Source organism: Alternaria infectoria (assembly GCF_024043175.1).
Source record: "Alternaria infectoria strain BMP 0036 chromosome Unknown scaffold_12, whole genome shotgun sequence".
Lineage (NCBI taxonomy): Eukaryota > Fungi > Ascomycota > Dothideomycetes > Pleosporales > Pleosporaceae > Alternaria > Alternaria infectoria.
The window spans coordinates 971,450-985,665 of NW_026250701.1; the positions used below are offsets into that span (position 1 = coordinate 971,450).

Consider the following 14,216-nt stretch of genomic DNA (forward strand, 5'->3'; position numbering starts at 1 on the left):
CGCTGGCTTGGTTCAGTTCGCTGACCGTGCTAGTATGAGGCCATTGTGTTACCAGTAAAGAAGCGGACTGTAATAGCGACCTCCCCACGGCCATGTGCTACACTCTAGCAAAGGATCCTGCTGCCTACTAGCTACATGGGTCTGGCCAGTGCTCGGTACAGCTCGCACGCGAACAGGTACCCGTCAGCCAGCTTTACTGTCGAATGGGTCGCACCGAGTTTGTTTCGCTCGCATGGTTGACAAGATTCTCTGCGAGGTGCGGCGCTCTGCAGACTTATGTTGTGAAGAGGAAGAGTTTGTGAATATTGCAGGAATATGCGGACTGCCAAGGCGTAATTACTGGAAGAGATGAGGAAGCATTGGAAACAGCCGTCGTGTATGCGCTGCATTTTTGGATACCCAGGACTCGAATTTGACTTTGTTTGCTGTTCACATATACCTCAAATGACATTCTCTCGGACAATGATAGCTAATTGTCCCAGCATGCGTTGCCCGACACGACAGAACGACTCGATCCCCAAAATGTCCTGCTCAGCAGCGATATAGCATGGGGTACAGCAGCACGTCCATCCATATTGCACGTCATGACAAAGACATCCTCAAAGCCAACCTTGGAAGCGAGGTGTAGCAGATACAAACTCTCCAAACTTGTATGTGGATGCTTATCCAACAATGTCATACATCTGGCGATGGGCCGCGGGTCTTGGATACGCCAAACGGCCGCCACAAACACCAGCTTCAGCTTAATGCACATTCCATCATACCGGCAATGGCTTCGGAACACCCCTCTTAACACCAGGCTCGCCCAAACCCGGAATAACCAAAGGAGCCCTTCTCTCCATCGGCGTCCTACCAATAGGGAAGAACTTCGTGATCGTGTGATCAGGTCCATATGCCTCTTCGACGAGATACACCGTCACTCTCCACCAAGCGCAGAGGGCGGACAGCATCCAGAAGTAGCTCGCAGCCTTCATGCCCATCGTTACTCCGCCAGTGAGGCTATCGCCCGACGCGCTAGTATCCGCCGTGGTGACGCGACGGCCGTTGTACGCGAACATGCAGCAAGCGATCGTACTGCCAATAGCCAGGGAGAAGAGACAGACGCTGAGGACGACATCACGTGCCGTGGCTGCGAGCGCGCCCGACCAGGTGAAGACGCAAAGTATCACAAACCAGGACGCCAGTTCGGGGAAGTGCGTGTGCACTTCATGTGGTTCCAACGCACCAGCCGCCTGCACATCCCTCGTTAGCCCATCATCCCCTACCCTATTTCAAACCCCCCTCATAAACCATCAACACTTACAACAAAAGCATACAAAACCCCAATACTAATCCAAAAGCTTCCCCACATGGTATTTATCACCGTCACCAGCGTATCCCTCGCTTTGAACCCGTATAATCCTGCGATGAACTGCGCCAGGCCGCCGAACAGACCTACGAAAGGGAAGAAGATGGTTGGCGACTCGGAGTTGCCCCACCAGTTGGCGATGTAGGATGAGGTTATCCATGTTGAGCCTGCGAAGCCGGCGAGACCGAGGGCGGCGGGCGGGGCGATGGGTTGGAGGAAGATTTGGATGCCGGGGGTTTGTTGGAGGGTTTGGTCGACTTTTTTTGGGGGAGGAGGCGGCGTGGAGGGCCATTTTGGGGGGATGTTTGTTAGAAGTGGGAAGATGGAGTTTGGACTAAAGTTCCTCTGTGCTGCGGGATGCGAATGGTCCTTGTGGGAGGGATGGTGTGTTTGTGGGGTCAACAAGGATACGGTGCGAGTGCCGGGGAGGTGCTGAATGCAGTCAAATAAGTGATATTGTTTATCAACAGTCGGCGACATCGTTGCAATGATGCAATCGCGCGGTCAGTGCCCAGGTGGAGATGGGATCGTATTGTTCTGCTGTTACGATGTTATGACGATAAGCGTGGCGCGGTAAAGCACTCCGGGTGCTGATCACGAACATCGCGACTTGTTCGCGTCGGCATCTCTTTTCCGCGTGGAGGTTTTGACATCATCGCAACACTGGGAAGTCGTTCTCATTCGTCGAGTTATGTGACAAAAGCTACATGCGACTCAGAAAGGCATTGTGACGATCGTGATCACTGAGGAGATCAAGGATCGCCTATGGGTATTGCCAACTACGGTAGTTCGCGTCGATGTGGAGCGGTGATGCTTGGTAAGGCTTATCTACAATACACATCTGCCCGGTCGATCTAGCTATACATCAAGAGGGATGATGAGAAAAGTCATGGTCATCGCAGTTGATGAGAAAAAAAATAGAACGTGAAGGGAACCGCGAGCACCCATAAAGCACACCACCAACAATTTGCAGAGAACTATTTCCAATAATCAGGTCCTACGTGCTCCAAAATCAGGAGTAATACTCGCGATACCGAGTTCTGGAGTGCCTGCCCATAGTCTGCAATCATCGAACATGACTGAAAGTACATTTTTCATTCAACATCCCGGAGTGATTCTCTCCAGGTGATTCAGTTTCTCAAATGGATGAATTCGTCGACCTCATCATCGCTTACAGCTTCCATTTCCTCTTCGCCGTCTGAACAGTCACCGTCGGTGGTAACCCACGATTCATCGTCGCTATCTCTCTTCTCTTCGTATCCGTCGTCATCGTCCTGCTCTTGTACCTCTGCGATTTGACTGTCGCAGTCGGCCTCGTCTAGATTAATCGGAAACGCCCCAGGTATGTGGAAAGCATCGGAATCCCTGTGGTATGCATCATCCAACGTGGCATATTGTGTGGGTATAATGCTGTCAATGAGTGCCTGCAAAGCGGCTTCTTCAGCGTGTAGAGGTTCTCGATCCTGTGGGTAAATATGAAGATCGCGTTCGTCGAAACACCCCCAAACATATTCCTGTGCTGTTTCATCCATTTGCAGGCCTTCTATGCATGCTTGCTCGAGTGTCTGCATGGTCTCTATATCTCCGTAAAAGGCTGCATAATCCACGATACAGAACCCTGCAAATGTCAGGGTATCAAGCCGAGCGCCGTGGTATATAAGCAATCTGAGTACAGGATGGTTGTTGTGCCGCACGGCCGTCATGACAGCCGTCTGGCCTATTGGAGTTTGAGCGTCAATATCAACGCCTGCGCATAGTAGTTCTTCGCAGACGAAGCGTGTGCTATTTTTAGCCGCGATTTGTAGAAGATGCAGACCATTGCAAACATGGTGCACGTTCGCTCCAGCATCTAGAAGGATGTCAATGACTGAAACGCAAGAGCTTAACCCAACCGCAGTGGTGAGAGGGCTCTTGCCATAAGGCGTAATATGATTGACGTCTGAGCCAGCTTGGATCATTCTGATGCAAGTGGTTCGTGATACGTGTGATCCGCGAAGTGCGTCATACAATGGAGTCGTTCCATCGTGTCCGACCGCATCTATGTCCGCACCAGCTTCGATCAGCATATCTATAGCTTCATCGTTTCTCAGCCTCGCAGCCCAGTGAAGCGGAGTCTTTCCCATGGCATCTCGAACGAGCACTGCGCTCGGTTGAACCCAAAGAAGGTCTCTCAGACGTTCTAAGCACCCTCCGAACAGCAGCTTCGAAGCAGGAGCGAGATCGAGTTCCTCACAAATATCATGTAGATCTGGTCGGCTGTGCAGCTCGTTGGGCAAGCGATCCATTAGAGAACGAATGCCAAACTTTTGGGCAGGCGTCCTGTAGCGATAAGTCTATGTAATAAGATGGTCTTAGTGAAGCCTACATTTTGCCCGTATGCGATGGACATCTCGGGTCCGCTCCTTCATTCAAGAGCATCGTTATCATTGGCACTTCTTGCAACAGAGCGAGCTTCACGAAAACGTTAGCAAGCTCACATATCGGCGAGAACGTACTTACCTGAAGAAATGACTCGGGCTGCAGTGGAGGAGTCATCACCATGTCGATGCTTTTGACTTTATAGAGTTGCATCATGCGCTGCAAATCCGATACAGTCCCAAGTCTTATGGCTCGGCGCAATGCGCGATTCAGGGTGGCATCTGTGATGACTCGTGGTATTTTGAGACTCCAAGTTCCCCCAACACCACCCAGCGAGCGCCAAGATCCCGCAACTTCAATTCCCAGGGGTAAAAGCCATGTTGGGAAAAAGTAACGAAAATGTAGTGACCCTGTCCCGTTTGAAGTTTGACGACAATGGCCGTAGTTGCATGTTCGGCGGTTGAGTAAAGGTACCGAGGTGAATTTGTAGAAGGCGGCACCGACTAATCCCTGTAGCCATCTCGGCGTGGTACCCTGACATGGTACATGACAATTGCAAGGACACGTTGACCTGCAAGTCCGATTTGTCGCAGTCTCTATTGTTTCGATCTTGACATAGGAAGTGACATCAATCCGCTGGGCGATCATGGCGTTATCCATACTTGATGGGGTTGTGCTCACGCAAGCCGCTTTCTCCATGGCATGAGGCAGATCGAGCGTGTTGTCATGTGTCATAGATTCTGTAGATAGCTCTCCCGCGTGGACGATGGTAACGTCTTGGATAACGGTATAAAGCCTACAAGTCGTTTTCCTATATACGCAAAGTCAGCTACTTCGCCCAGCGACATTAGCTGATCCAGAGTTCTCTCGCGAAACCGACCTACGACCGGCAACGGCAGACTTCAACTTACAAGTTTGTCGCACTCATCGCCAATACGAAGCTCATTTTCAATGAAGCCAGCTCCTGCTGGTATGTGTTAATCCGAGATTGCGCTTGACCTCCTCCCAACACTTCCATCCACCTCGCACGTCTCCTCAACTCTATGACTTTATCAGCACCGGCCACTTTTTCTCGCTTACGTAGCACATTCTCCAGTAGATGCTTAGTGAAGGCGTCGACACAGCTCGTTGCTCGATCCAAAAGTCTGTTGTATTCGACCCGATGTTCTAGCGGAAGCTGGTCCTGGGTTTCTTCTAATGATCTCTGCACCAACGTGAGAGTAGCCTTGAAGTCGGTGACTTCGTTGATCGCTCCAAGCACGTTGAGGGAAATGCCGCGCAGGCCCCATACTCGTTCCAAGATCGAGGCGACATGGCTGGCTGCGCTGACGAGGGTAATTATGCTGGCCACTAGGCCTATGGCTTCCATCGTGAATTCGCAAACGCGGGTAGATGAGTCTAAGACTTCCGCGTCGTTATGATGAACTCGACAGAAGCAAGGTGGGAGGACATGTGGAGGCCATGAGGCGCAGTGCTGCGTCCTATAGTTGTCCAATGTTATTTGTACGACACCAAGTGTGTAAAAGAGGCATACACAGCCCACATGCGGTCAGATAAGTCCTGCGATAGGTCGCACCGCTGCGCGCATACAGCCTGTCATTGGATCCGCATGCACATCTAGTCGTGCATGCACAGCCTTGTGTCGTGGCACCCATACGCGCAGAAGGTGCAGTAATGAACAACCTTGTAAGGTATGGTTGGAGTACAAGTCCAGTGTCGTGACGGAAATTTGCCAGGTGTTGCGCGACAATGCATTGCGCGAGGGACAGCGGAAGACGAGATGAGACGGTGTTGTTGATCAGATCTCCGAGAGCCGTGATTTCCCCGCCGTCACGTGCCCTGACTCTTGGCGTGTCGAGCACGCAATTCGCGCTAGGGCCAAATTCTCGTCGCGTCAAGGCGACATTCCGCGCATTTGCAATCTATCGCCCGAAAGACGTGCTAGAGCATCTGGACAGGGCCAATCATGGTGTCTGTGAAGGATTGCGTCTTGCTCGGTCGGTCTTCTGCCGATGTCGCTACTGGACGACGGCACTTTTTGGCTGCTACGAGGCGGCAAACCCACGACACGGATATACTCCCACGGTGAAGCCTCCGGAGAGTCGTAGCACCTCCCCCTCTCTCATATACCCCAAAGAGAGACTCTCACTGCCTTTCCTGAAAGGCTGAGTTGCTGAGGCGCATACTTGTATTCAAGATGCATTTCCAACAGACCGAGTCTGCCGGCCCTGGGGCTGAGCAGAACGCACCCAAGGACTTCTCCAAGAAGTCGTCCAGTCTACCGTTTGGTCAGGACCTCTCCTACCAATCTATCGGTGGCCCCACCTACCTCACGGCCCAAACTCTCGTACAGCAGGTCGCATACGCCCTCTCGGATAAGATCTTCGCATACTCGGCTGAGTCGTTCGACTTGGATGTCGCAGTCAAGTACTGGCAAGAACAGGGCGAGAAGAATGCTTTCGGGTACCAGACTGGTGTTTCATCCCTTGAGACGAGGACCGGTGCTGGTGCCATCGCATTGGGATACATGTTCTCCAAGGACTACGACTTGAAGAAGCGCCATATCCCCCAGTCTATCGTCGCGTCCTCTTCCACGTTGAACTACCTCCGCGCATCGCTCGACCAGCTATCCGCCCTCTACTCGGTCGCGAACCCTTTGACCGCCCACATCGCCGCAGTCGACTACTCCGCCAACTCCAGCGCTGGCCTCGTCACCGACTATGTGTCTTCCCTCACACTCGCCGAAGACCTAGGCCTGGGTCTCGTCTGCAGCCCGTCTGTCTTTGAGGCTCAGCACATGTCCCTTTTCGCTACCCTCCTCTCGAGCGTCCTCCCCACGATCCACACATACGATGGCATTAGCGTTGGAAGGGAAACAGCCAGGCTGGTCGATACTCTCGACCAGACCAGACTGCATAACAGCTACGAGGCGGTGCTCAAGGCCGTTTCGGAGGTTGACAAGAAGCATTCTGACACCGCTGGTCGCGTTCTACGCCTGCTACAGGCCTTCAACGATGAGCTTGGCGAGGACTACAAGCTCTTCGACTACTACGGTCATGAGCAGCCAGAGAGCGTGCTTGTTGTCTTTGGAACTGTAGAGGCTTCCTTGACCGCTCAGGTCGCCAACGCCTTGTCCAAGGATGGCGACAAGGTCGGTGTCGTCAACGTCCGTGTCTACCGACCGTTCGTTGAAGAGGCTTTCCTTGAGGTACTCCCCAAGAGCACTCGTCGCATTGCTGTTCTGGGTCAGGTCAAGGACGAGGCTGCCGTGCTCGACCCCGCAGAGTACTCCAGGCTCTACTCGGACGTCTTGGCGTCAATCCAGTTCGCCTACGACAGGGACGTTGAGGTCACTGATGTCAAGTACTCGCGCGAGCAAGTCTGGACGCCCAGCAACTTCCTCGATGCTTTCCGTCAAATCCACGCCGAGAAGGAGGGTGCTGAGGTCCGCTCGTACGTCGACATCTTGAACACTGCCGACGTCAAGCAGTACAGCTTCTGGAACCTCGACGAATCATCTGCCGCCAATGCCCCAGTTGTAGTTGGTAAGCTTCTCTCGAGTGACTCTTCCAAGAACGTCTTCGTTCGCAGCGGCCACGACAATCTCGTGCAGGGCGGTGTTACTCGTACCGACATTCGTAATGCCGACTACACCATCGAAGCGCCTTATGCTGTTGAGCAAGCCGATGTCGCTTTCGTTGGCGACATTGCTATCCTGAAGGAGTTTGACGTCCTGAATAGCGTCAAGCCTGACAGCTCCATCATCGTCAAGCTGCCCGGTGTGAAGAACGAGGACGTTGAGAAGAAGCTCTCACCTGCTTTCCGCAAGGCTCTCGTGGACAAGGACGTTCAGCTCTTCGTCCTTGATCCTGCTTCATCTGAGGCTGTCGCTGAAGATGAATCTCTGGAGTCTTACCTTACCCAGCTCGCCTTCTTGAAGGTTGCTCGTGAGGACTTGCTCTCCTCTGGCCTGAGCAAGCTTGCTGCTATCAACGGTAGCTCTGAGGTCTTCGACAAGCTCACCCAGCAGCTCGAAAGCGCTCTTCGTGAAGTGGAGGTTCCTGCTGCTTGGGGCACTGTTGAGGAAGATGTTGAGCCTATCCGCCTCCCCTCAGACATCAACGTCAACAGCTTCGCTCCATTCGACCGCATTGAGTCTGAGCCACCAACCCTGCTCAAGGACTGGCAAGTCGCAGCCAAGGGTTTTGCCTTCAAGGAGGCCTTCGGCACTGCCAACCAAGTTCGTCCCGATCTTGGCTTTAAGACCAGTATCGTCCATGTCAAGGAGCGTCGCCGCCTCACACCGCAAAACTACGACCGTAACATCTTCCACATTGAGTTCGATCTCGGTAACTCTGGCGTTACTTACGCCATTGGCGAGGCTCTCGGCATCCACGCAGAGAACGACGAGGCACAAGTTGAAGAGTTCATCAAGTGGTATGGTCTCAACCCCAATGAGATCGTCGAGGTTCCGTCTCGTGACGACCCCAACGTTCTGGTCAACCGCACCGTCTACCAGTCCCTTATGCAAAACGTCGACATCTTCGGCCGCCCACCAAAGCGCTTCTACGAGTCACTTGCTGAGTTCGCTGATGACGAGCGTGAGAAGCGCGAGCTTCTGCAGCTTCTGAGTGCTGAGGGTGCTACTGAGTTCAAGCGCCGTGCTGAGGTTGACACTGTCACCTATGCCGACATTCTACTCGAGTTTCCGTCTGCCCACCCAAGCTTCCACGACATCGTTCGCATCGTCAACCCCATGAAGCGCCGCGAATATTCCATCGCCTCTGCACAGCACGTAACACCCAACTCCGTTTCTCTGCTCATCGTCACTGTCAACTGGGTCGACCCCAAGGGCCGTGACCGTTTCGGTCAGGCGACTCGCTACCTCAACAGCCTGAAGGTTGGCGCGCCTGTCACCGTTTCCGTCAAGCCGTCTGTCATGAAGCTTCCTCCCAAGACTACCGCACCCATCATCATGGCCGGTCTTGGAACTGGTCTCGCGCCTTTCCGTGCCTTCGTCCAGGAGCGCGCCTACCAGAAGCAGCAGGGTCACGAAATTGGTGAAGTCCTGCTTTACATGGGCGCTCGTCACCAGCGTGAAGAGTACCTCTATGGCGAGGAATGGGAGGCGTACCAAGACGCCGGTATCATTACCCTCCTCGGCCGCGCCTTCTCTCGTGACCAGCCTCAGAAGATCTACATCCAGGACCGTATGAGGGAGTCTCTGAAAGACATCCGCAGAGCGTACCTCGAGAAGGAGGGTAGCTTCTACCTCTGTGGACCGACATGGCCTGTACCTGATGTCACCGAGGTGCTCCAGGAGGCTGTCGAAGTTGAGCACAAGGTTAAGAATGTTGGAGCTAAGAAGATTGATGGACGCAAGGAGATTGATAAGTTGAAGGATGATGGCCGTTACGTACTTGAGGTTTACTAGGACACGCGTTGAAATGAGATAGATCCACGATATTCCATTATCATTAAGGCTTTGTGCCTGTTACTGCAAACTATCTCGCTATACATCAAACACCATTCGTGATTTTTCGAGTGCTTCACAGCCTCGTCGTCAGTGGGAACAGGGAGTTCAACTGGTTTTCACTGACCATGTAGCCCCAATTCGTCACCCCAAGGAAATCAAAACCGTTGCCAAAAGTACCTTCACAAAACTCTACTTCTTCGACATGCTCGCCAGGCTCGCCTGCTTGGCACGAAGGTGCGCAAGTTTGAGCTCCGCCTCAGCGACGGCCACCGCGGCTTTGACGCTCTCCTCGTCTTCGACCATGGCTCCTTCGTGACCGAAAACTCCTGGATTGCCGAAGTTGTCGACTTGCTCGCCGTCAAGGCCGGGTGACTCTCGCTTCATGTTGGGGGTCTCGCGGCCGGGGTGTGGAGGACCTGGTGTGCTGGGCGAAGGGGCCATTGGTGGTGGTTGGCGATGGAAAGCCGGGAAGGGAGATGGATGAGATGGTTGGCGGCCTTGGTTCGGAAACGGGGGCTGGCCGTAAGGTGGATAGCCGTAGAAGCCTGGGTAACCACCATAACCACCGAACCCACCACCCTGCGGAGGCATGACCGGACGACCCCATGGATCGATGGACGGCTGGCCGTAGTAACCGCCATACATACCGGGCGGCGGAGGATGAGGCGGCGTCAGCGATTCCTCCTTGACGGCTTCTTTCTTGGGTGTCTTGTGCTTCTTGCCGCGAGGAGTCGATGAAGGGGACTGGTGGTAACCACCCATCACCCGGTGACCCTCTGAAGCACCCCCGCCCAACTTCTGCTTCCCATCGTCATCCGAATCCGAATCCGACCCCCCAGAACTGTCCTGACCGCCATCACTCCCTTCTTCGCCATCATCCTCCTCCTCACTAACCTTCATAATCCTATCCACATCCTCCTCAGTCTGAATCTCCTTAGCCTTAACAAGCAAATGCTTATACCACACCCCAAACGCATACTCCACCTCCCAGTCTTTAACCAACATATCCTCCATAACATCAAAGTCCGTGCTGCAGAGCTGTGGCTTCCGGTTCCCGGTGTTCTTGACGCGGTAACGGACGACTTCGTTCATGGTAGCCGCAAGCCACTTTCGGTTCTTCGTGAGCTTGGCGACCATGAGGATGGATTTGAGGACCAAGGGAAGCCATTTCATGGGGTCGTTTTCGTGGGCGCGGTTGTAGTTTCGCTTTGTGCCGTTTTTGTACTGTGGGGTGTTGGTGGAAGGGAAGTAGTGGGGTGGTGTGTGGGTACTTACGAGTGGACGGTGACATTTGGGGATGTGGGTTTTGACCCAGTTCTTGCCCCAGTAGCTTTCGATGCTTTTGATCACGGCTTTTTTGGCGACCAGGTCGTTTTTCAAGATGGGTCGCGGTCTGGCGGGTAGTGGACTGGGTTTCTCGGCAGGCTCTGGGGCGGGCTTCTTTGGCGACGGCTTGCTGGGCTTGCGCGCTGACGAGCGGAGGTTGTGGCGCTGACGGGTGGAGGCGATGGGCTCATCGTCTTCTGATGAGTCGGGGATCGTTTGGACTTTGGTGGGCTGGCGCTTCACGGGCGTCACCTCTTTGACGTCGTCGTCTGAGACGAAGATGCTCTCCTGGGCGGTTGAGCCGTTCTCAGCGTCTACGCTCGTCTGTGTGGTTGGTCAGCGCTGTAAACATAAAAACCATCGCGAGAGCATTCGCGACAACCTTGTCATACAGACAAGATGCTAATATGCAAGCCTGGAGGTCGTCGCGATGGTTTTGAGGTAACCCCTGGCGCAGTGACGGGTTACTTACTGGATGTGAGGGAAGAGCGGACTCTGACTTCACGCGCGTCTCAACGACTCGGGGCGCGGGTGGTGGTGAGTCATCTTCAAGGCCCCATTCCGGACTCGACATTCGCTCAAGCGATTCTGGGGAGTAAGAGTGATCCATATTGACACGCGGGCGAGTCATGAAGCGGAGGGATCAGGAGTCGATGGAGGAGGTATATACTCGAAATCTTTAATGATAAGCCGCAAATGTATTGAGATGGAAGCCTGTGTAGTCGCCTCGAACTGGCTGTTGCTGCGGAGGATAGGTAGTCTGTCACTGACGGAGCTTGGTTATATACACTCACTCGGTAACAAAGCCGCACGGTCGACCGCACCCCACTAGCGCCCATGTGACATTGATTTGTGTGGGGTAAATCTGTAGCTGGACGGTGGTGATAGAGGGACAGACGTCGCTTAGGATCGACGGTGAGAGAGGAGATGCAGCGACTGCCCGGTGGAGGACGCTGGCCAACCACTGCGCGGGGCTGGGTCAAGAAGGTGTAGATATTGTTTCCGCGAGGCGGCGGTGTCTTGTAGACAGCAAGACTCCGTCCTACAAACAGGCAAGTACAAGCGACCCCAGTGGAGTTTTTGCTTGGCAATCGCGATGTACTACAGGTTCATCAATGTTAGAGTCATGGGGAAAACTTAGACTATAGCCATCTTCTCCTGAATTGTATAATGATATCACTATCGACAGATAGTACCTACAAAGTTCTAGTCTAGCAACGCCTTAGTCGACATTTCTGGATAGTTCACACGCTTGAAGATGATTCTAGAGCGACAGTATCTTTGCTTAGCATAGTAGTAGTACGATACCCACAAAATCCTCCTAAAACCGACTAGATATAGAATCAAAGAAACGCAGTTGACTAGGTAATCAAGCCGTATTGCGAAGAGGGAAAAGTGATGTCTTTTGCATAAGAATTAAGAAGAAGCATTGTCACGCTGCTGGAGCCTTTGTGCAAGGAAAAAGTGAGGACAAAATTCGAAGAATTTCAACAGCAACACGAAATGGTTGGCGAGCTCAGTGCGCATGACACTATCCAACGGCTATTATTTGTAGTCTACAACCGACTTTGAATCTTCTCCAGCGTATCGCCCAAAGCGTACTCGCTCGCTACAGTCTTGCTCCTGACCTTTTCTCCATCCTCCTTGGTCACGTAGCGCGCCTCCACAGCCGGGTTGTAGGAGAATTGACTCGCTTTTTTGACTTCCTCATCACTCATCTTCGCATTCTTCTTGCCATCGGCACGTTTGTAGACGTTGATGACAACAGCTCCACCCAAGCCGAGGTTGTGCTGCAGCGCAGCGTCGGCCCCTTCAGCAAGTCGGTTGTTGGCCCAGCCGCGAAGCTGCCATGTCAATTCCGCACATTGTGCGAGTCCTGTTGCACCGAGAGGATGTCCTTTGCTAATAAGACCGCCTGACGGGTTGACGATCGGACCCTTGCCGCCGTATGTGATGTCGCCATTGCGCACCATCATGTGTGCTTTTCCGGGCTCGCTGAAGCCCAAGCCCTCCAGTAGAATGAGTTCATTGGCTGAGAAGCAGTCATGCAACTCTGCGACTTTGATGTCTTTCGCGTTGACACCAGCTTCCTTCAAAGCTGCTTGCGCCGCGCGCTTGGTCATGTCGTAACCAACGAGATCCATCGATGACTTGGAGTAGAGTTGCGGTGAATCTGTCATCAACGACTGGCCTGCGATGAGGATAGCTTGACTCTTCAGGTGTGGCCTCGCGTCCAAGAATTTCTGGCTCACAATGACCGCCGCACCCGCGCCATCGCTTGTCGGGCTGCATTGGAGTTTAGTCAACGGGAAGTGAATCATAGGCGCCTTCTCGATCTGCTCGAGTGTGTAGACATCCCTGAACTGCGCGTAGGGGTTCTTTTGGCTGTGTTCATGGCTGATTCTTGCAATCTCAGCGAAATCACGCGCCTCGGCGCCATACTTCTCCATGTACTCAAGACCCGCATTGGCGAAGTATTGAGCATTGGGTGGAGAGTTGCTTATACCGCGCGTATCAGCCATCATACGCATTGAGAGCCCTGCAGAGGTAGGGGTACGAAGTCAGTATATTTCTCACATGCACTTCGTACAGCCGGAACTTACCCATGGGAGAGGGTCGATCGCTCCATGCAGATTTGATGGACCCTGGTTGCATCTGTTCAAATCCAATGACCATCGCGCAGTCAACTGCACCATTCTTGATCAGAGTTCGCGCCAGATGTAGTCCAGTCGAGCCAGTGGCGCATGCATTGTTTGTATTGTAGATAGGGATACTAATGGCTGTCAGTGCTTTGAGACTCAGGAAAAGGCTATTGATTTTCATACCCTGTCATGCCGAACTGGTAGAAGATCCTTTGGCCACTCGTAGTGTCGCCATAACAGTAACATGCAACACCAGTCTCAACCTCATCGTAGTTGATCTGTGCATCGAGCATTGCTTTCACACCCGCCTCGTAGCCCATTTCCGGATATGCGCGCGTCTGTCGAGGTTTGATGAACTTGGTGAGCCCGACACCAAGGACATATGCTGGAACCTCATTTTTCGCCATTGTGATGTGATGACAGCGATGGACTCCGTGCAAAAATGACCAAGGTGTACTAGTAGATTCGACTCGACTGTTGGTATGCCTAGATATTGTATATGGCAAGTAGCTGCCGGGAGGCGACACCCTGGGCCGAGGTTCGACTACCCCACTTGTACAACTCCGCAGCATCAGCACGTTCGACTCGTTCCTTACTCAGCGAACACGCCTACCGACCTAGTTTGGAGACAGTTCAACGACCTTTCGAACCTATCGATGCACTAGTCTATGCTTGACAGGTCCTGGTCCTCAACTGCTGCGCCGTGCCTCTGTGGTCGGCAATCGGCATACCGCTAGCACGGTAGCTGCTTGGGCGCATCCAACCTCACAACTTCATCCCGTCGCTCACGGTTGAGTATCAAGCAGCCATCATACTATCGTCATCCGGGTACAATGTCGTACTGATCTACCGGAAAGATCGCAGGTCGCGTCGTCGCAACGATGTTGAGGCATGCACGCGCGAAAGTCCGTCGGCTTTCAGCGCGTCACCTTCTAAAATTCCCAATGTTGCATCGATGCAATTCTTCGAAAATGCCGTTCTGCCGTATTTTGATTGTTGCAGAACGACCGACGCCGAAAAGCGACACGATCCACGGCTTTTCGCATTCGGCTTCGGGCCACACAGT

General features: G+C 53.2%; 6 protein-coding genes across 6 annotated transcripts; 1 reads left to right on the forward strand and 5 right to left on the reverse strand.

Annotated features, from left to right (window-relative positions):
* Nucleotides 1-758: 758 nt before the first annotated feature.
* On the reverse strand, nucleotides 759-1,828 carry J4E92_007536 (uncharacterized protein; the record flags this gene model as incomplete). Its single annotated transcript, XM_051498899.1, has 2 exons — nucleotides 759-1,232; nucleotides 1,370-1,828. The coding sequence occupies 2 exons, from the start codon at nucleotides 1,826-1,828 to the stop codon at nucleotides 759-761; spliced, it is 933 nt and encodes a 310-aa protein (XP_051351173.1).
* Nucleotides 1,829-2,478: 650 nt separating this feature from the next.
* J4E92_007537 (uncharacterized protein) lies at nucleotides 2,479-3,633 on the reverse strand (the record flags this gene model as incomplete). The annotated part of the gene is made up of 1 exon (XM_051498900.1): nucleotides 2,479-3,633. One exon carries the CDS (start codon nucleotides 3,631-3,633, stop codon nucleotides 2,479-2,481), a length of 1,155 nt encoding a protein of 384 aa, XP_051351174.1.
* A 980-nt stretch (nucleotides 3,634-4,613) lies between these two features.
* J4E92_007538 (uncharacterized protein) lies at nucleotides 4,614-5,075 on the reverse strand (the record flags this gene model as incomplete). The annotated part of the gene is made up of 1 exon (XM_051498901.1): nucleotides 4,614-5,075. One exon carries the CDS (start codon nucleotides 5,073-5,075, stop codon nucleotides 4,614-4,616), a length of 462 nt encoding a protein of 153 aa, XP_051351175.1.
* Nucleotides 5,076-5,903: 828 nt separating this feature from the next.
* J4E92_007539 (uncharacterized protein) lies at nucleotides 5,904-9,140 on the forward strand (the record flags this gene model as incomplete). The annotated part of the gene is made up of 1 exon (XM_051498902.1): nucleotides 5,904-9,140. One exon carries the CDS (start codon nucleotides 5,904-5,906, stop codon nucleotides 9,138-9,140), a length of 3,237 nt encoding a protein of 1,078 aa, XP_051351176.1.
* Nucleotides 9,141-9,371: 231 nt separating this feature from the next.
* J4E92_007540 (uncharacterized protein) lies at nucleotides 9,372-11,118 on the reverse strand (the record flags this gene model as incomplete). The annotated part of the gene is made up of 2 exons (XM_051498903.1): nucleotides 9,372-10,832; nucleotides 10,981-11,118. The coding sequence occupies 2 exons, from the start codon at nucleotides 11,116-11,118 to the stop codon at nucleotides 9,372-9,374; spliced, it is 1,599 nt and encodes a 532-aa protein (XP_051351177.1).
* Nucleotides 11,119-12,064: 946 nt separating this feature from the next.
* J4E92_007541 (uncharacterized protein) lies at nucleotides 12,065-13,557 on the reverse strand (the record flags this gene model as incomplete). Its single annotated transcript, XM_051498904.1, has 3 exons — nucleotides 12,065-13,047; nucleotides 13,112-13,281; nucleotides 13,334-13,557. 3 exons carry the CDS (start codon nucleotides 13,555-13,557, stop codon nucleotides 12,065-12,067), a joined length of 1,377 nt encoding a protein of 458 aa, XP_051351178.1.
* Between the last annotated feature and the right edge of the window lie 659 nt (nucleotides 13,558-14,216).